Source organism: Lactuca saligna, chromosome 5 (assembly GCF_052625555.1).
Source record: "Lactuca saligna cultivar CGN05327 chromosome 5, ASM5262555v1, whole genome shotgun sequence".
NCBI classification, from domain to species: Eukaryota; Viridiplantae; Streptophyta; class Magnoliopsida; order Asterales; family Asteraceae; genus Lactuca; species Lactuca saligna.
Genome location: NC_136421.1, coordinates 201,464,628 through 201,484,026, shown reverse-complemented (window position 1 = coordinate 201,484,026; position 19,399 = coordinate 201,464,628). Strand labels below are relative to the sequence as shown.

The 19,399-nt window shown below is 37.6% G+C and overlaps 2 protein-coding genes across 2 annotated transcripts; one reads left to right on the top strand and one right to left on the bottom strand.

The window, feature by feature from the left end:
- Positions 1-468: 468 nt before the first annotated feature.
- On the top strand, positions 469-12,096 carry GRV2 (DNAJ heat shock N-terminal domain-containing protein). The gene is made up of 19 exons (XM_078958278.1): positions 469-757; positions 898-1,720; positions 1,879-2,112; positions 2,255-2,342; positions 2,606-2,814; positions 2,905-3,006; positions 3,080-3,142; positions 3,214-5,868; positions 5,946-6,833; positions 7,531-7,754; positions 7,830-8,469; positions 8,552-8,938; positions 9,032-9,377; positions 9,462-9,805; positions 9,900-10,334; positions 10,502-10,626; positions 11,177-11,300; positions 11,428-11,496; positions 11,576-12,096. The coding sequence occupies exons 2-19, from the start codon at positions 1,232-1,234 to the stop codon at positions 11,765-11,767; spliced, it is 7,614 nt and encodes a 2,537-aa protein (XP_078814404.1). The 5' UTR covers positions 469-757; positions 898-1,231; the 3' UTR covers positions 11,768-12,096.
- Positions 12,097-14,773: 2,677 nt separating this feature from the next.
- On the bottom strand, positions 14,774-17,446 carry LOC144998534 (E3 ubiquitin-protein ligase At1g12760-like). Its single transcript, XM_078958277.1, has 5 exons — positions 17,249-17,446; positions 15,999-16,759; positions 15,796-15,921; positions 15,385-15,715; positions 14,774-15,148 (listed from the first exon to the last, which is right to left on the bottom strand). The coding sequence occupies exons 2-5, from the start codon at positions 16,661-16,663 to the stop codon at positions 14,957-14,959; spliced, it is 1,314 nt and encodes a 437-aa protein (XP_078814403.1). The 5' UTR covers positions 16,664-16,759; positions 17,249-17,446; the 3' UTR covers positions 14,774-14,956.
- Between the last annotated feature and the right edge of the window lie 1,953 nt (positions 17,447-19,399).

Sequence of the window (19,399 nt, the reverse complement as noted above, 5' to 3'; positions counted from 1 at the left end):
ATACCCTCTTTTCGAGTCCAAGCCACCACTTCGAGTCATGCCATAAGCTCAGGTGTAATACTTACTCCCAAAAGCAAGCTTGTAAGAGGAGAGGACACTTAAAATTTATAGGCCACAAACTCATTTTACTTTTGATGTGAGATCTTAAAACCGTTATTTTGTATACTTTTACTTTGTATCAACATATTGCTTCAAATAGATTGTAATTTGACTGATGATTATTTTTCGTGTGTATAAAATCTTAAAATCAAGATTGAAACTTTTAACAACATTGATTTCGTTTTCATTTATTTCTAAAACAACTATTTGTAACTTTTATTTGCTTATTTTTAGATTGTTATATTTTAAAAATCTACATCTACATAAGTAAATATAAATATGAGCAAACAAAAAGTAAAAAAATACGTTACTTCATTTAACATGACAAAAGTTACTTCGAAAATAGCTGTCACAGGCAAGAGAATGAATACTCGCGGTATGACTGTCAATCGACCAGCAGCAGGAAATCGTCGTTTGCACCTCCCATTTCTCTCTCATCTCTCTTTCTCTCCCTTTTTCCGATCAACAATTTTACAAATTAAACCCGTACCCTAAATCATTCATCACCATCACAATTCAGGAATTATAGCTTTCTTTCCACTACATCTTCGATGAATTCACATCGATCATAAAAACGGAATTCCATCTGGCTACCTCCGCTTTCTTCAGATTGTTGTTATAATTCCGTCTTATTCATCAAGGGACTCAGTCTTATCAAGTGAGCAATTACTAGAGTCTTGATATTTGATTGCTTATTCTGGCGTTTTAATATCGTTAAACGAAGGAAGATTTTGACAGTTTTTCTGGAAAATCAGAGGGTTTTGTTTTTGATTGAGTTACTTTGAACTGCTTGAACAGGATTGTGATTGATCGCTTCAACAATTGATAGTAATATAGGGTTTTGATCTTATCATCGTAGATTTTCTAGGGTTGAGTTGTAGTTAAAGAAGTTAAAGCACTTTGTCATCTATTTACAATGGAATTCTTGGAGATAATCTGTACGAGTGTTTAGATTTTGATTCGTAGGGGTTAAGTCACTGATTGCCCCCTCTCCGGGGACCTTTCAGAAGAACTGGGTGCGAATCAGTCCCGTCAAAGACCGTCGGCAAGGCCGGCTGGTGCCGGTACGGGATTATGGTCATTTTTTCGACCTAGTCCTCCTCGACCATATTCCCTTCAATATCTCCCGCAAATGGACTTTGTTTTCCGACACACATCCGATCACACCTCTCATCCGCCACCGGAAGCGTCAACAAGCTCACCGACCTCACCTTCCCGGCCTCCACCACCACAACCATCTTCCATCGAAGAGCCTGAGTACTTAGCCCGGTACCTTGTTGTCAAACACTCATGGCGGGGTCGTTACAAGAGGATACTGTGTATATCAAATTACACTATAACAACTCTAGATCCTACGACATTATCAGTGACCAATTCTTACGACGTGAGCAAGGATTATGAAGGTGCTTCTCCTGTCATCGGGAAGGATGAGAATACATTGGAGTTTACTGTCAATGTAAGAACTGATGGACGTGGTAAGTTCAAAGGAACAAAGTTTTCTTCCAGGTACAGAGCAAGTATATTGACTGAGTTGCATAGAATAAGGTGGAATAGAATCGGCACTGTTGCAGAGTTTCCAGTACTTCATCTTCGAAGAAAGACTGCTGAATGGGCCGCTTTCGTAAGTTCTACACTATATTTTTGATACACTTTCCAATGGTTATATTCATTTGCATGTGTTCAATTAATTGAGATAAACGGCTTCTTCTTCTTCTTCTTCTTGTCGCGTTATCTCAAACTCTTTCTGCATAATGACTGGTATTTTACATGTGTCAATAGAAACTGAAAGTTACATATGTTGGAGTTGAACTTACTGAACAAAAATCTGGGGATCTGAGATGGTGTTTGGATTTTAGAGACATGGATTCCCCTGCTATTATTCTTCTTTCTGATGCATACGGGAGGAAAAATGCTGAACCTGGAGGTTTTGTTCTCTGTGCTCTTTATGGAAGAAAATCTAAAGCTTTTCAAGCTGCCTCAGGGACTTCAAATTCTACCATCGTAGCAAATTTGGTAAGCACATTCCTCTATATTTCAAGATCATCTCTACAACACTATCTTGAAGTGCATTACATCCTTTATAGTTCATTTCTCTTTACTGCTTTAGTGTTTAACACTTTGCATTTAGTTGACATCCTTTAATGTTTTTAATCAGACAAAAACTGCAAAGTCAACAGTTGGAGTATCACTGTCTGTTGACAGCTCTCAATCACTCACAGTTAGCGAGTATCTACAACGAAGGGGTAAGTATGGTATTGAGTGTTTGAGTATATGTACATACATTTAAGGGTTGTTTCTTCTCCACTTAAAGAGCTTTATGGGTTAAGCACTTAATCTGAAGAGCCATACCTTGTTGCTTCTTCTTGACTAAATCTAGACATAACGACTTATTGGGTTAAGCCAAAAATCCTGACTCCTCGCATGTTAAAATTGACGTATATTGTGAAAGTTGTTTGCTGGAATGGAAGGGTAAAATGGTCATTCTAATGATATGTGTAAAATCCAGCTAAAGACGGTGTAGGAGCTGAAGAAACTCCTTGTGGTGGTTGGTCTGTGATGAGACTGCGAACCGCTGCTCATGGGACACTTGGCGCACCGGGATTGGGTTTGATAGTTGGACCGAAAGGTGGACTTGGGGAACAAGGTGATGCTGTTTCCCGCCAACTTATCCTAACAAAAGTTTCACTTGTTGAAAGACGCCCCGAGAATTATGAGGTAATCTGATGTCATCTTTTGTTATACTTAAATTCTTTTCAAAGATTAATCTTCTAATCTTTACTTATCTTTACACTTCCAACTTCTCAGGCTGTTATTGTGCGTCCTTTATCTTCAGTGAGTTCTCTTGTTCGTTTTGCTGAAGAGCCACAAATGTTCGCAATTGAGTTCAATGATGGGTGTCCAGTACATGTGAGATTTTTCACTTAAAGATTGTGCTATATCTAATAAGTTGACTTTTTATGACCAAAGTTTCTGTTTTCAGGTATATTCTAGCACATCTAGAGATGGTTTACTAGCAGCAGTACGCGATATGATCCAAACAGAGGTATGTAATTTGAAATTGTAATAAACTTGCAAATGAAATAATTTTCTAAATATGCATTGTAAATTGTACAGGGTCAGTGTTCAATCCCTGTACTACCTAGACTAACAATGCCAGGTCATCCAATTGATCCGCCATGTGGCAGAGCTCACTTACAGTTCCCACAAGTATCCCAACGGTCAAGAGCTGACATGGAAACCGCCACCATGCATTTAAAACACCTGGCGGCAGCCGCCAAAGACGCGGTGGCCGAATGCGGTTCGATCCCGGGATCACGAGCTAAACTTTGGCGGAGAATACGCGAATTTAACGCATGTATTTCATACATCGGAGTCCCTCCAAATATCGAAGTCCCTGAAGTTACATTAATGGCTTTAATCACAATGCTCCCTGCTGCTCCAAATTTACCCCCAGAGAGTCCACCTCTCCCACCACCTTCACCTAAAGCAGCTGCAACTGTCACAGGGTTTATCGCGTGTTTAAGAAGATTAATGGCTTCCAGAACTGCCACGTCACACGTCATGTCATTTCCCGCAGCTGTTGGAAGAATCATGGGTTTGTTAAGAAACGGGTCCGAAGGCGTAGCAGCGGAAGCTTCTGAGCTTATCGCGGTGCTCATTGGCGGTGGGCCCGGGGATAACAACTTGTTAACTGACTCGAAAGGCGACCAACATGCAACAATCATGCACACGAAATCGGTTTTATTCGCTCACCAGGGTAATTTGGTAATTTTGGTCAACCGGTTGAAGTCGATGTCGGTTTCTCCGTTACTATCGATGTCGATTGTTGAGGTTTTGGAGGCGATGATTTGCGAACCACACGGTGAAACAACACAGTATAGTGTGTTTGTTGAGCTGTTACGCCAGGTGGCGGGGTTGAGGCGGCGGTTGTTCGCGTTGTTTGGACACCCGGCTGAGAGTGTACGGGAGACGGTGGCGGTGATCATGCGGACAATCGCGGAAGAAGACGCGATTGCAGCCGAGTCTATGAGGGATGCTGCTTTACGCGATGGAGCTTTATTAAGACATTTGTTAAGTGGTCTTTTTCTTCCCGTTGGTGAAAGAAGAGAAGTGAGTCGACAACTTGTGGCACTTTGGGCGGATTCCTATCAACCTGCTCTTGATTTGCTTTCTAGAGTATTGCCACCTGGCCTTGTTGCGTATTTACACACGCGCTCAGAAGGTGAAGCACCCGAAGAGGATTATCCGGAAGGTTCGATGATGAGCAGTAGAAGGAGACGGTTACTTCAGCAAAGAAAGAATCACACAGTAAAAGGTGTAAATTCACCTAGAAACAGTGAGTTGCCCTCTACAGGTGTGCCTTCCATTCAGCCTTCTTCCACCGTTTTCACAGGTGAAAACTTGTCAAGTGAAATCCCATCGGTCGACCAGTCAACAGCGATTGGCTCTCCTGATGTACAATCGGTTTCTGATACTTCGTTCCTTGAATCGGTTGTAACTAATTCGGTTGATGTGGAGAATGCGAGTGGGGTCCAGAACTTGGATTTAATTGCGCCAGCTCAGATTGTGATTGAGAATACACCGGTTGGATCAGGGAGATTGTTGTTGAACTGGTTGGAATTTTGGCGGGCTTTTAGTCTGGATCATAACCGGGCCGACTTGATTTGGAACGAGCGGACCCGGCAGGAATTACGTTCGGCTTTACAAGCAGAGGTTCATAAACTTGATGTTGAAAAAGAGCGAACCGAAGATATTGTTCCTGGGGTTGTATCTGTATCCAGTGCACCCTCGGAGACAAACGGAGGGCAAGATGCTCAACCTCAAATATCTTGGAATTACACCGAGTTTTCTGTTAGGTACCCTAGTTTGTCAAAAGAAGTATGTGTGGGTCAGTATTATTTACGGTTGCTACTTGAAAGTGGGACGAATGCGAGAGCTGAAAAGTTTCCTTTGCGGGACCCGGTTGCGTTTTTCCGAGCACTGTATCACCGGTTCTTATGCGATGCTGACACGGGTCTTACTGTTGATGGAGCTGTTCCTGATGAAATGGGAGCTTCTGATGACTGGTGTGACATGGGGAGACTAGATGGTTTTGGTGGTGGTGGTGGGTTTTCGGTTAGGGAGCTTTGTGCTAGAGCAATGGCGATTGTTTATGAACAGCATTATGTCACAATCGGGTCGTTTGAAGGTACAGCACATATGACAGTTCTTTTGGATAGAACTGATGACAGAGCATTGAGGCACCGTTTGCTGCTGCTTCTCAAGGTTTTAATGAAGGTTTTATCGAATGTGGAGGCTTGTGTGCTTGTTGGAGGGTGTGTTTTGGCTGTTGATTTGTTGACTACAGTTCATGAAGTCTCTGAAAGAACTGTTATTCCTTTGCAATCTAATCTGATAGCTGCTTCTGCTTTCATGGAACCCTTGAAGGAATGGTTGTATATTGATAAAGATGGTGCACAGGCGGGCCCGGTTGAGAAAGATGCTATTAGAAGGTTTTGGTCAAAGAAAGATATTGACTGGACGACAAAGTGCTGGTCTTCTGGAATGGCAGACTGGAAAAGATTACGTGATATTCGTGAACTTCGTTGGGCACTGGCTGTGCGGGTCCCGGTCCTCACTCCTCCTCAAGTAGGTGAGTCAGCATTGTCTATATTACACAGTATGGTATCTTCACATTCAGATATAGATGATGCTGGAGAGATTGTTACCCCAACACCTAGAGTTAAACGAATCTTATCAAGCCCACGATGTCTTCCCCATATTGCACAGGTACTTTTTTTTGACTATTATAACAATTGTCAACTCTTGCTGCTGTTGTTTTATTTACATATGTGATATGAATGTAGGCCATGCTTTCCGGGGAGCCAGCTATTGTGGAGGTTTCAGCTGCTTTGATAAAAGCTGTTGTTACAAGAAATCCGAAAGCAATGATAAGGCTATACAGTACTGGTGTGTTTTATTTTGCTTTAGCATACCCGGGGTCCAATCTCCTTACAATTGCTCAGCTTTTCTCCACCACCCATGTCCACCAAGCTTTTCATGGTGGTGAAGAGGCGGCAGTTTCTTCTTCTCTACCCTTGGCAAAACGAAGTGTGCTCGGAGGGCTTTTACCAGAGTCTTTACTGTATGTTCTTGAGAGAAGTGGTCCAACTGCATTTGCTGCAGCAATGGTGTCTGATTCCGACACTCCTGAAATCATATGGACACACAAAATGCGAGCAGACAATCTCATCCATCAAGTTTTGCAGCATTTAGGCGATTTCCCACAGAAGTTATCGCAACATTGTCATTGTTTATATGACTATGCTCCTATGCCACCTGTCACGTATCCGGAGCTTCGAGATGAGATGTGGTGTCATCGTTATTACCTTCGCAATTTGTGTGATGAGATTTTGTTTCCTAATTGGCCGATTGTTGAACATGTTGAGTTTTTACAGTCGTTGCTTGTGATGTGGCGGGAGGAGTTGACTAGGAAACCTATGGATTTATCTGAAGAAGAAGCTTGTAAAATATTGGAGATTTCTTTGAGTGAGGTGACTAGAGATGAATCTGATAAAAGTTACTCTAATGGGAATTTGGAGGATACTTCTAGCTTATCGAAGCGAATTGAGAACATCGATGAAGAAAAGTTGAAGAGACAGTATAGAAAGCTTGCAATGAAGTATCATCCGGACAAAAACCCTCAAGGGAGAGAGAAGTTTCTTGCAGTTCAGAAAGCATATGAACGTCTACAGGTGAATTTTATTGCATTTGTTTCTTGAACTTACTAGAAACTTTAAGGTTAAACATAAGAAATAGCGATGTACTTTCGTTGCTTTGTTCATTATTGCATCCGACTTTAATTTCTTCCTGTTACAGCATTATACATTGAAAAATCTGCCAAATTATAGCAATGTGGCAGTGTCATTGAATTTCAAAGCATTTTTTATTGCTTCAATTGGGTAGATTTTTCAAATTGTATTTTCTTAATGAGAAAAATTGTAAGTGCAATGCTCTTATAGGGTAGATTTCTCAAAATAAATAAGAAAAAATTTGGAAGTACAATGCTATCATCATAGGGTAAATTTTCTAAGGTATAATTATTTATAAGAAAAAAATGGAAGTACAAAGCTATTTATGTATAATGTCTTCAATCTTAATAAGAAAAAAAGTAAAGTACAATGCTATTATGGTAAGTTTTTCAAAGTCCAATGTTTTAATAATAAAAAATGGAAGTACATTGCTATTAACACAATATAATGCATTAATAATGAAAACATTCAACTGTAATAGAAAGAAACGAAAGCAGGATGCTGTAAGCCTGTAACACACAGATGACAAATGAATGAAAGTACATGGCTATTTCTTGCTTTAGCCTGAAACTTTATGCTGTTTGTTTCTATGGAATTGTACATACTTGTTAAAACATAATGATTCTTCTTTACTTCATAGGCCACAATGCAAGGTTTACAAGGACCACAGCCATGGAGATTGTTGCTTTTACTGAAAGGACAATGCATTTTATATAGACGATATGGAGACGTTCTTGAGCCATTTAAATACGCTGGATACCCAATGCTATTAAACGCTGTAACAGTCGATGACGATGACACAAATTTCCTATCCCCAGAACGTTCCCCTTTACTTGTCGCAGCCTCAGAGCTCACATGGCTCACGTAAGTGCATCATAAAATCAATTTTAAATTTAAAAAGATTTTATGTTTATGCATCATCATCATCTATGATTGTAGGTGCGTATCTTCATCATTAAATGGAGAAGAGCTTGTGAGAGATGGTGGCATACAGCTTCTCGCAAGACTTCTCGCACGCTGCATGTTAGTAGTTCAACCCACCACACCAGGAAACGAACCATCCGCCATCATAGTCACAAACGTGATGCGAACCTTTTCTAGCCTGAGTCAGTTTGAAAGTGCTCGAACCGAGATCCTTGAGTTAACCGGGTTGGTTGAAGACATTGTCCACTGTACTGAACTCGAGCTAATCCCATCAGCTGTTGACGCAGCCCTTCAGACTATCGCTCATCTCTGCGTGTCATCCGAGTTGCAAAATGCTTTGTTGAAAGCAGGGGTATTATGGTATTTGTTACCGTTGCTCCTTGAATACGACTCAACAGCTGAAGAACATGATACCACTACAGAGGCACATGGAGTTGGTGTTAGTGTGCAAACTGCTAAAAATTTACACGCGATACGTGCTGCAAACGCGTTGTCCAGGATTAGTGGCATGGCTGTTGAAAGCCCAACACCGTATAATAAGGAAGCAGCTGATGCTCTTAAATCTCTCTTGACTCCTAAACTCGCCAGCATGTTGAAAGAAGAGCTACCGAAAGACCTTTTGATAAAATTAAACTCTAATTTGGAGTTGCCAGAGGTAATTATTTTATTAGTTAAGAGGTTATATTTCAATTTATACTATGGTGTATGATGTATCTTTTTTTATTGATGTTGCACAGATTATTTGGAACTCTTCAACGCGAGCGGAGTTATTGAAATTTGTAGACCAGAAGCGTGCGACATTAGTACCTGATGGTTCTTGTACATTGAAGGATTCACATGGCTTCTTATATGAAGCTTTGTCGAAAGAGACGCTTATTGGGAATGTTTATTTAAGAGTCTATAATGATCAGCCTGATTTTGAAATCAGTGAACCGGAATCTTTTTGTGTTGCTCTTGTTGAATTTATATCAAAAATTGTACATAATGAGATTGCCAATGTGCCCGAGTCAACTCATGAGCCTGAAACCAATCATGATGAAGAAGAGAAAACAACAGATGATTCTGTGAACAAGGAGGATTTGGGTGTGGTTGGCAACCTTCAGCTTGGGCTCACTTCTCTCCAGGTTTTTATTAAATAAAATTTTTTGTTGTTTTTTTCTCTTAATGAATTGGAATGGGTACTTAACTTTTTGTTTGTTTTTTTTTTTTTAATACAGAATTTGTTAACAAGTGACCCTAATTTGGCGTCTGTATTTTCATCGAAAGAGAAGCTATTGCCTATTTTTGAATGCTTTTCGGTTCCTGTTCCTTCCGGAAGCAAAATTCCTCAACTATGTTTGAGTGTACTGTCACGCTTAACCACTCACGCCCCATGCCTTGAAGCCATGGTAGCAGACGGGTCTAGTGTCCTTCTTTTGCTGCAAATGCTTCACTCCTCTGCCAGCTGTCGCGAAGGGGCCCTCCATGTTCTTTACGCCCTCGCAAGCACACCGGAACTCGCATGGGCCGCCGCCAAACATGGCGGCGTTGTGTACATTCTAGAACTTCTCCTCCCATTACGCGGTAACTCTCCTCCCCGTTCTGTTCCTTTTAATAGGGTTTAGGATTTATAAAAAGTTTTATATATTTATTTATATATATTTGCAGAAGAGGTGCCATTACCTCAAAGGGCTGCGGCTGCTTCTTTATTGGGGAAGCTTGTGGGGCAACCGATGCATGGGCCTCGGGTTGCGATTACACTGGCGAGATTTTTTCCAGATGGATTGGTGTCTGTTATTAGGGATGGACCTGGTGAGGCTGTGGTAAGTGCTCTTGAACAGACGACTGAGACTCCAGAGCTTGTATGGACACCAGCCATGGCGGCTTCTTTGGCGGCACAAGTTGCAACAATGGCATCCGATGTTTACCAGGAGCAGATGAAAGGTCGTGTTTTTGATTGGGATGTACCTGAACAAGCCTCTACCCAACAGGAACTCAGAGATGAACCTCAGGTTGGTATATATTGCATTGCTATTGCTATTGCTATTGCTATTTCTCATTTAATTTTATTTTGTACTAACTGAAGGCTGATGTGAAATTAAATAGGTTGGAGGAATCTATGTAAGGTTATTCTTGAAAGATCCGAAGTTCCCACTGAGAAATCCGAAAAGATTCCTGGAAGGATTACTGGATCAATATCTTTCATCGATTGCAGCCACACATCATGACATTCATGGGCCGGATCCAGAACTCCCGCTGCTGTTATCTGCTGCTTTGGTATCGTTACTGCGGGTCCACCCTGCACTGGCGGATCATGTGGGGTACCTTGGCTATGTCCCCAAATTATTGTCAGCAGTAGCCTTTGAAGCAAGGCGTGAGATGACCATGTCATCAGAAGAAGAATCAACAAGGGCGGATGAGAATCCATCACAAACACCTCAAGAACTTGTCCGCCTCAGCTGCTTACGTGTCCTACATCAGCTTGCTGCTAGCACAACATGTGCAGAAGCCATGGCTGCTACTAGTGTTGGGACAACTCAGGTCTCTCTCTCTCTCTCTCTCTCTCTCTCTCTCTCTCTCTCTCTCTTTTATTTTTCTTTTACAGTCTAGAAAAGAAACAACCTTTATCCAGATACACATCATTATTTACCTATGTTAGGAGGAAGGGCTTACTTACTTTTTCATTTTTTTTTCTAAATAAATTACAGGTGGTTCCACTGTTAATGAAAGCTATTGGATGGCAAGGTGGAAGTATACTAGCTCTTGAGACACTAAAACGTGTGGTGGTTGCTGGAAATAGGGCACGGGATGCACTTGTTGCACAAGGTCTTAGGTCAGTAATCATGTCATGTGTAAAAAAGCATTAAACTTCTAATCTCTAAAAATAAAATGAAAAGAACAAACACAGAAGAAACTTTCCTTTTCTAGATAAAGACATACTTTAAGGACTTGACTATTATTATTTTCTCTAGTGTAAAGAAACCATGAAAAAAGCACAGTGTGTACTTTCACCATTTTATTGATTTAGCCACTGAAGTATTATTTTTTTAATAATTATTATTAGGTTTAATGTCATATATGTTTTTTACTTGAAGTTGTCAGTCTTTGTACTGGTTGGAAATTATCTTTTCTTTATTTTTTTATGTACAATTAAAATGATAGTGACAAATCATGGACATGGGACATGGTTGATTACCCATATGTGACTAATGACCTTAATCCTTATTATAATAATAGTTGAATGGCTAAATCGGTAAAAGTAAACAGCTGGATGGCTAAATGGATAAAAACAATAAATAAGAATGTTTTTTTTTCTAAGTATAGAAAATAGTTAAGCGGGTGTAAAATCTAATATAAAGTGAAATAATGATGTGTTGTTGTAGGGTTGGGCTGATTGAAGTGCTGCTTGGGCTTCTTGACTGGAGAGCAGGAGGGCGAAATGGACTTTGTTCTCAAATGAAATGGAATGAAAACGAAGCATCCATCGGTCGGGTGCTTGCAATTGAGGTTATCTATCTCAATTCTCAAATCAATAATTTTCTTTTCTTTTTTCAATATTTCATGTTCATTTAGAATTGAAAAAAAAAACAGAAGAAATGTTATTGCGTTTTGACATTTGTATTGGTGTGTATAGGTTTTGCATGCATTTGCAACAGAAGGAGCACACTGCACTAAAGTTCGCGACATACTAGATTCCTCTGAAGTAAGTCAAAATACTTTTATGTATGTGTGTGTATGGTATGTATGGCATGGGCATGATTAGTTATAAAATTTGGTGGCAGGTATGGGCAGCATATAAAGACCAAAAGCATGACCTTTTCCTTCCTTCAAATGCTCAAATAGCAAGTGCTGGGATTGCTGGACTCATCGAACACGCCTCGTCATCAAGGCTTACTTATTCCCTAACTGCACCACCACCGCACCCTAACTCCTCAACTAAATCTCCTACTTCTGAGTCAAATGGGCTGTCATGACCATAGGAGGCTACTTTTAAAAAGCTTGAAAACTCTTTGATAATGTAAGGACTAAGGAGAGCATAACGATGTTTTTGACCAAGCAACAAATAACAGGTCATATTGTTTCCTTGTATAGCCACCCCATTGTACAGTTTTCTCTCTCTCTCTCTGTCTTTCCTGAGATGAACCTAAGAGAATTAATGGTTTGTGTAAAGAACCTTTATATCAACTGTTTTTTATTTTTTAATATTTTTGCAATAGGTAGGTGAGAGGTGATTTTGGTTTTCATGTATCTGACATTGGTTTTGTTTGTGTCGTGTGTACGTATGCTAAGTTGCTTTCCTTTTTCTCTTGGGCTTTTTATGTATAGTTTATACATGATATAAAAGGGTATATGGCCCCCAGCTTTCTCTCCAACATGTGAAAAGGTTTATTGCTCTGTGAAGTAGGGATGTGGTCTGAACTGGTTATGGAGGTGCGACTGATAGACCCCAACATAATCGTCTTGGACCCGTTCAGTCTTTAGCCAAACGCCTTGGTTGAGACTCGTCTTGGACCTTTTTTTTTTTATTTTTATTTTTATTTTTTATTGGTCTGACAGTCTTTGGATTCAGCTTCGGGTATTCTTTTCCGGTTTTGATTACAGTCTTATTAGGTGGTTTTGTTTTACAACATTGATAATATAAACAATTTCAGAAGATGTTTTAGCATTACATAACTCGTAAAACTATAACATATCATTTAAACAACACATTTCAAGGGAAATTCTTCTAATTATAGATAGCATTATCGTATGTCATATGTGGGTGTGCTGTAACAATCTTTTAAGTTTAAATAAAATGTAGAAATTTTTACAAGTATTTTAAAGAAAAGCTGTTGATCTGAGTCTGTATGAACTATGAAGAAGTTATTATTAGCATAGCATTTATGTTGACACATCCCTTGATTATTGGGATATTAGTTGTAATCAATCCCTTGATTATTGTGATATTTGTTGTAACTAAGGCTATCTAAGCCATGATCATATTAATAAAATGCAAATGATTATATTTAATAACATGATATCAGATCTTTAGGTTAAACCTTATGTTGCTGATCACAACTATTTGTCGCCCACCTTCTCTAGTTGTTGTTGGAGTGCATTGTCTGTTTTTTTTTTTTCTTTATCTCCCTCTCTTTTAATCTTATATGGGTCTTTGAAGTAAAGGGTCATGTTGAGGGTAAAGCACATTACTGAAATATGAAAAATGAGAGAAACACAGCCGTGCTTCTGGGTTGAACACTACAAGACTTTAGTTTAATGAAGTAGATTGCTATTTTAAGATGTTTTGGCCAAAATACAGATCTTGGTTCAAAACATGGTCATGTAACCAAGTTGAGGTCCGTATATTATGTGCTAATTCGACCATTACTTCCTCATTTCAACCATACACCGTTTGGGAGCTAAAGAGAGGCAATTCTCAGACCGAGAAATTATAACTTTATCCTACGGTTTCTAAGAGAAATGAGAATCAAAGCTTCTGCTGCTTGAGTTGAAGGTAATCACTTCTTATTGTAAGCTTTGAAGTGTTTTAATGGTAGAATTGAACACTTTTCCCATTTGCGATACATGGCATAACACTAATAGTTTTGATCAAATGAAATCTTTAAAAGATTAAGTATAAGTTGTATATGAATGGAAAGATAAAAGTATGCTATAAGCTTTAGGCTTAATGTTTTAAACTTGTTGATGCTTTGATATGTTAATCTACTATAATAAATGAAGGTTTTTTTTGCCACATGTCCTCTTCTCCTTCATTTGGATACTTGGCATTTTCTAAAATTTTTAAATTTTCTATTTTTCACTTGTCATTCTATTGGATTTTTCATTTTATTAAATTAAAATTCCAAATTTAATGTGTAATGTAATATATATGTAAAGTATTTATTAGAAAGGGTTTATATATGTAATGTATTCAATACATTAAAGTTTCAATAATTTTAATAATTCAAATTTTTTTTTTTTCCATTTTTCTTATAAATTCAAACTTTTTGTTAAAATTTTATATTTTTTTTAACTAAACACGTGTAATACATAGGTCTCACACCTAGTTGTTTATATTATGCAAATTGATATTGTATGCTATATATAGAGCATGAGATTTATATGGAAACAAGATTCCACGTCACTTTTTGACATCCCTAGTGATTGGAAGTCGGATTTATGTCTACTTAATATCCAAAGACTGTGGACTGAAATAATGCTAGCCTTCTTCCTTGTAAACATATAGACTTCTATAACTTCGCCAACTATTGTTTTGGAATTCATCTACTCACTAAATATTATACTCTCATGCTACATTAACAAATAAATTGCTAAACCTCAATAACAATAACGGGAAGCTTAAATATTTTTGCAAGTATAGTACATCAAAAAAACATAAAAATAACTACAAAATACATATAAAAGACGGAGGAACAAGATTTTCGCAGGTTGATCTCAATGTTCATTTTACAATTATAATACAACATAAAGTAAAAATATTACATCAAACGTATAAAATATACTACAGACGGAAAAACTTACTGTAAGTGGTAAATTGTTGCTTTGTTCCATTTTCTTCAGAGAGTTTCAGTGGATGCAAAATGAAAGTGTAAAAAAAGAATAAAAAATGATTTTTTTAAAACTTATATAAGGGGAGGGTGGAGGATCACATGCATGCGCATTTTTTCTCAGTCTATTTGATGATTTTGCAGATGCGATCTGTGAAATCAAATTCGTGCCTATTTTTTAAAATATTCTAACTTTTGTTTAGATCTTGAAAACTGGTAAATGAGATTGACACAACTTTTTTTTTTTTTTTTTTTTTTTTTTTTTTTTTTTTTTCTCTCTTAAAATAATCTAATTTTTATTTAGATGGTGATGACATACCGTGCGATACCATACCACGACATCGACTAACGAGACCCAAAGGCTAATGCAACAAGTTCGTGAGTCCAAACTCATAACGCATGTGGGACCCACAACAGCTGACACTTGACACATTGGAAAAATGTACGTTTATTACACATTTAATTCGATTCAATTCATCTGTACATACCTAACTTGGTAAACAGTAAATAAAAAGACACAGACAATCATATTTAACATTTTAACTCAACTCAACAGAATCTCATCCGATTACACCAACAACATAACGTTCAAGTTAGTTAAATTCCTTTGATTTTTCATGCTTGTTGCTGATTCGAGTCTTCTGTAGATGAATTGTCGTTACTACCCCCGATCTCAAACTTGCATAATGGACACGATGCGTTGATCTTCAGCCATTTGTCTACACATTGTATATGGAAGAAATGCGTGCAAGGAAGCTCTCTCAACAAATCATTATCCGCATATTTTGCCAGACATATGCAACAAACCTATCCACCATTTATCGGTTAAACAAAAGGGCAAAATGGTCATTTACTCACATTCACACATTTCATTATGCAACCACCTACATCACTCGCCCTTCTTTTTTTTTTTTTCTTTCTCTCAAATCCTTTCATGATAAAACTGATGAATATATTGAGAATGATTTTTTTTGACATGTAAGGGTAAAATGGTCATTTAGTCTCGTAACAAAACTGTGGAGTGATAAGTTAGAAGAACTTACAGCATCTTCCCCAGAAATGACACGTTCTTTTTCAGTTCCTGCTGCTAGAATCCCACCTTCATCAACACCTGAATCATCATCTTTCATCATCTCATTATTATTATTATTATTATTATTATTATTATTATTATTATTTGTGTTTTTCTTTAGTTTAAATTTGTGTGTTGGTAAAGCACTGATGGAATCTTCACTTGCTCCTCTCATTTGATTCATATCCTCACGAACACCAAGGATTGAAATGATACAAGGCAAACAGCAACATATCATTCCACATAAAATGAAAGGCATCGCGTATCCAATACAGCTAAACGTAAGAAACACTATACATAGCCTGCAATTGATCAACAAACAGCACCACTCATTTGTTATTTCAAGGGTAAAATCGTCATTGTTTCACTCATGTTAAAGTACCTGTACAAATTGGGAGCATCAGCAGAGGATGAATGTCCTCCAAATATCCAGACATTTCCAACTACAAACCATACAGCAAAGAAGCAATCTAAAGCCATTTTGAAATGGTCCACAAGCATACTAAGCCTGTTAACAATTAATTGAATTTGAATCACATTTATTGCTAATGATATAATAAAGAAATAAAATGATGCTATGATTACCTGGCATTGGACCCCACATTAAGACCATTCCAAGTGTCTGGAGATGTGGGTGGATGTGTTTCCTCTTCTAAAGAACGAGCAAAGGAGATTGTGATATAAGAATTTGGTTCTGGTGTATGGTTAGTTTCAGAAGGTGGTTGTCTAGCTTGATTTGACCCTGCTTCAGTAGCTTGATTTCTATGGAGATATCGCCAGTATAAAAATGGAAGACTTGCAACACATCCAGCTGCATACCCTACAATCCAAGCAAACAATGGAGTCTGTGGGTTCTCCTTTTGTGATATACATAAGACAACAATGGATGCAATGATTTGCCCCAAAGTGAACACTAATTCGATTGAAATCCATAGCAGTGTGTCGAATGGGCTCCATCTTCGCCTCCCAAACCCTTCTCCTCTCCTTCCAACTCCATTTGATGTTGAGCCACTGGATGATGATCGGATCAGTTGAGAAGTGGAAGCTCTAGGGCTGTTTGATAAGCCATGAGAAAGAGAAGTACTTGATGCATTTGATGAGGAAGAAGCATCGTCGTCATCATCATCATGGCCTCTTTCCAAATCGATTATATGATCGTTTTCATGGTGTACTCGGCTCTCAATGAGCAAAGGGAAACTGTCTGTTGCATGGTCGATGTTCTGTTCTTCGGGGGTTACAGTTACAGCCATTCTAGTTTGGTGAAAGTTAGGGAGGAAACAATCGCATAATTGGCGCTATCAACAACAGATGCTTTAGTCTCCTTCACGATTCCTGCAATATGTAAGCTGGATTGAATGTTATACCTTCTCCTTCGATGATAAATTTCATGAAAAGGGTAAAACAAAGACACACGCAACTTGAATTCAGCTGAATAAACATCACGGCTTCGATTTTAAGCCATAAATTTAATCGTATTCACCAACGAAGCTAGAAAAATCGAACTAAAACTCAACTTATCCATCATCGAAATCTTCAATATCGCATCAATTTTGTTAGGATTACAGGAAACCGATGATAAATTAACAACCGATGAATAACCTAAAATCGTAAGACTCAAACGAAAAACCTTTAACGAAATTTCACCAACATCATAAAGAATAACAACAAGAATCCAACGATCAGTTCATATACCAATTCCGTATCAGAATGAAATCCACAAGATGCGATAATGAAATTCAAAACCAAGAAATTGAAGAGCAGATTACAAAGAAACGGTACGAAATTGAACAAAAGAATCTTTCAAAAGGCAGGGTTAGGAATTAAAGAAAACGTACCAGTGATTTGAGGTCAATTAAAAGATTTTTGTAGAAAAAATGACCTTAGTTGCGGTTAAATTCTCTTTTTATTTTCTTCCCCAAGAAAGAATCACAGCTTTTATCCCCTGTTTGTTGAGAAAACCGGTCAAAAGGGGGAATTTTGAGCAAAAGTCAAACGTTCATGCCCCAAAGGCCCAACCCTTCGATCAATATTTCCGTCCCCGCCTAACAAAGTTATTTCAATATGATACGATTATTTCTAGACAAAAATACAAATTTGGTCCAGGGGTTTGTGATTTTAAGTGATTCGGTCCTCATGTTTTAAAAAATGTAAATTTAGTTATTTGAGGCAATTTTCTTGTGGTTTTGGTCCCTAAAAATAACATTCATTTAACTTTTTTTGTTAAATTTTGTGAAATGACAATTTTAGCGCCTTTTATATATAAAATAATTTATTTATCTATTATGAAAATCAAATAATGGACCAAAGCGCCTTTGACCTAGCGGTAAAGAGTGCTAATCTCATTTGAGATGTCATTGGTTCAAGTCTCACCGGAGACATAGGTGGGAGACATAGATGGTAGTTAGGAGTAGATTGGTTTGTCATTTCAAAATAAAAATAAAAAATGGGCCCAACAAAAACCTAATGCAACCCATATATCTCTCTTACATCTTCTTCTTCGACTTAACCGTTCAACATTTACCCCTCTTATCATCACTTCCGCTTCACTTTCTCTAGATCTTTCCAGAGATGTATTCGTTCCCTTTGGCCCTAATACCTTCTAACACTGAAATATTTTCAAGCTCAACAAGAAGCTTGTTCACAATCGGCTAGAAATCATCCTCACATAAAAACAATTATGATTTTCATCAAGAATTTCTCCTTCATAAAAATGGAAGAAATGTTTGAATGATGGGTTTTGATTTGTAATTAACATAAGGTTGCAACAACTAAGCATGCGTAGGTGAAGAGTATCTTTTTATTCGACTCCTCATCTTCTTTGTTGCACGATTTTGGAAATAAGTAAAGAGTGCGATTTTGATTACATATTGGAGATTCTTTAACTCCATCAGAAAGTGATAGTCTCGAATAGGCCTTTAGGGAAGATTTCGATCCTAAAACTGAACTGATACATTGAAAACCGAAAATGAGGAAATATGGAAACCGCAAACCAAACTGAAAATACCGGTTGAGTTCTGGTTCTGATTTTTCAACTCTAGAACTGTAATGAATCGAACTTCTAAAGTACATTGTCATTTCCTACATTTAAGGTAGCATTTTCATATTATCTAGTGGTTTAATTTACCATTACAATGTCATTGATATAAAATTAAAAACATTGTTGAGAAAAAACCAACAACCCATATTTACGACTGTGTAAATAAATAATTTCTTAACTATTTTAACTATTTTTTAAGACTAAATTGTATCCAAGACAGAGGGATACAACATGGAAAAAAATCAGTTCATTCAATGTTCGTATGAAGGAGTTATGATCGTTAAAAGTTGGGAAAAATTATAAACAATGTTGATAAAGAACATACAAGCATAATACCCTTTGTTTAGGAGTTGTGCAACACAACTATTTCTTAACCAATTTACGTGTTATTTGAGCCTAAATTGTAGCCAAACACAGGGCTAAAACTTGGTAAAAAATCATCTAATTCCGAGCTTGTATGAAAGAGTTACGGTCGTTCAAAGTTGCAAAAAAATTATAAACAATGCTGAGAAAAAACATACAACCCTAATAGCCCCTATTTAGAGCTATGTAACTCGGCTATTTTTTAACTAATTCAACTATTTTGTAGCCTAAATTTTAGCCATATAGAACATGGGAAATAATATGGTTAGTCGAAGCTTGTATGAATGAGTTATGGTTATTTAAAACTGAGCAAAAATTATAAACAATGTTGAAAAAACCCCTTCAAATTTGCGCCCAATTTAGGCTCGGTTCGATTTATACTTGAGAACCGAAATCCAAGAACCAATTTCCCTTTACGGTCCTAAAACATAAAAACCCAAAATCTGTTGGATCTATATGCTTAATGTAACAACCCAAAAACCAGGATCAAATTCTTCATTTTAAATAAACACAAAAGTTACAATCGTCACATTGTTCCAAAACTATTCATTAATAATAATGTCAAAACATCAAAGTAAAATGTCAA

Bases quoted from the DNA above. Each gene is read 5' to 3' on its own strand.
- LOC144998534 (XM_078958277.1), bottom strand. From the start codon at position 16,663: ATGGCTGTAACTGTAACCCCCGAAGAACAGAACATCGACCATGCAACA. The intron at 15,922-15,998 runs GTAATCATAGCA...AATTGTTAACAG, and splicing joins AATGTGGGGTCCAATGCCAG to GCTTAGTATGCTTGTGGACC. The intron at 15,149-15,384 runs GTAAGTTCTTCT...AATGGTGGATAG, and splicing joins TCATTTCTGGGGAAGATGCT to GTTTGTTGCATATGTCTGGC.
- GRV2 (XM_078958278.1), top strand. From the start codon at position 1,232: ATGGACTTTGTTTTCCGACACACATCCGATCACACCTCTCATCCGCCA. The intron at 3,007-3,079 runs GTGAGATTTTTC...TTCTGTTTTCAG, and splicing joins ATGATGGGTGTCCAGTACAT to GTATATTCTAGCACATCTAG. The intron at 8,470-8,551 runs GTAATTATTTTA...GATGTTGCACAG, and splicing joins CTAATTTGGAGTTGCCAGAG to ATTATTTGGAACTCTTCAAC.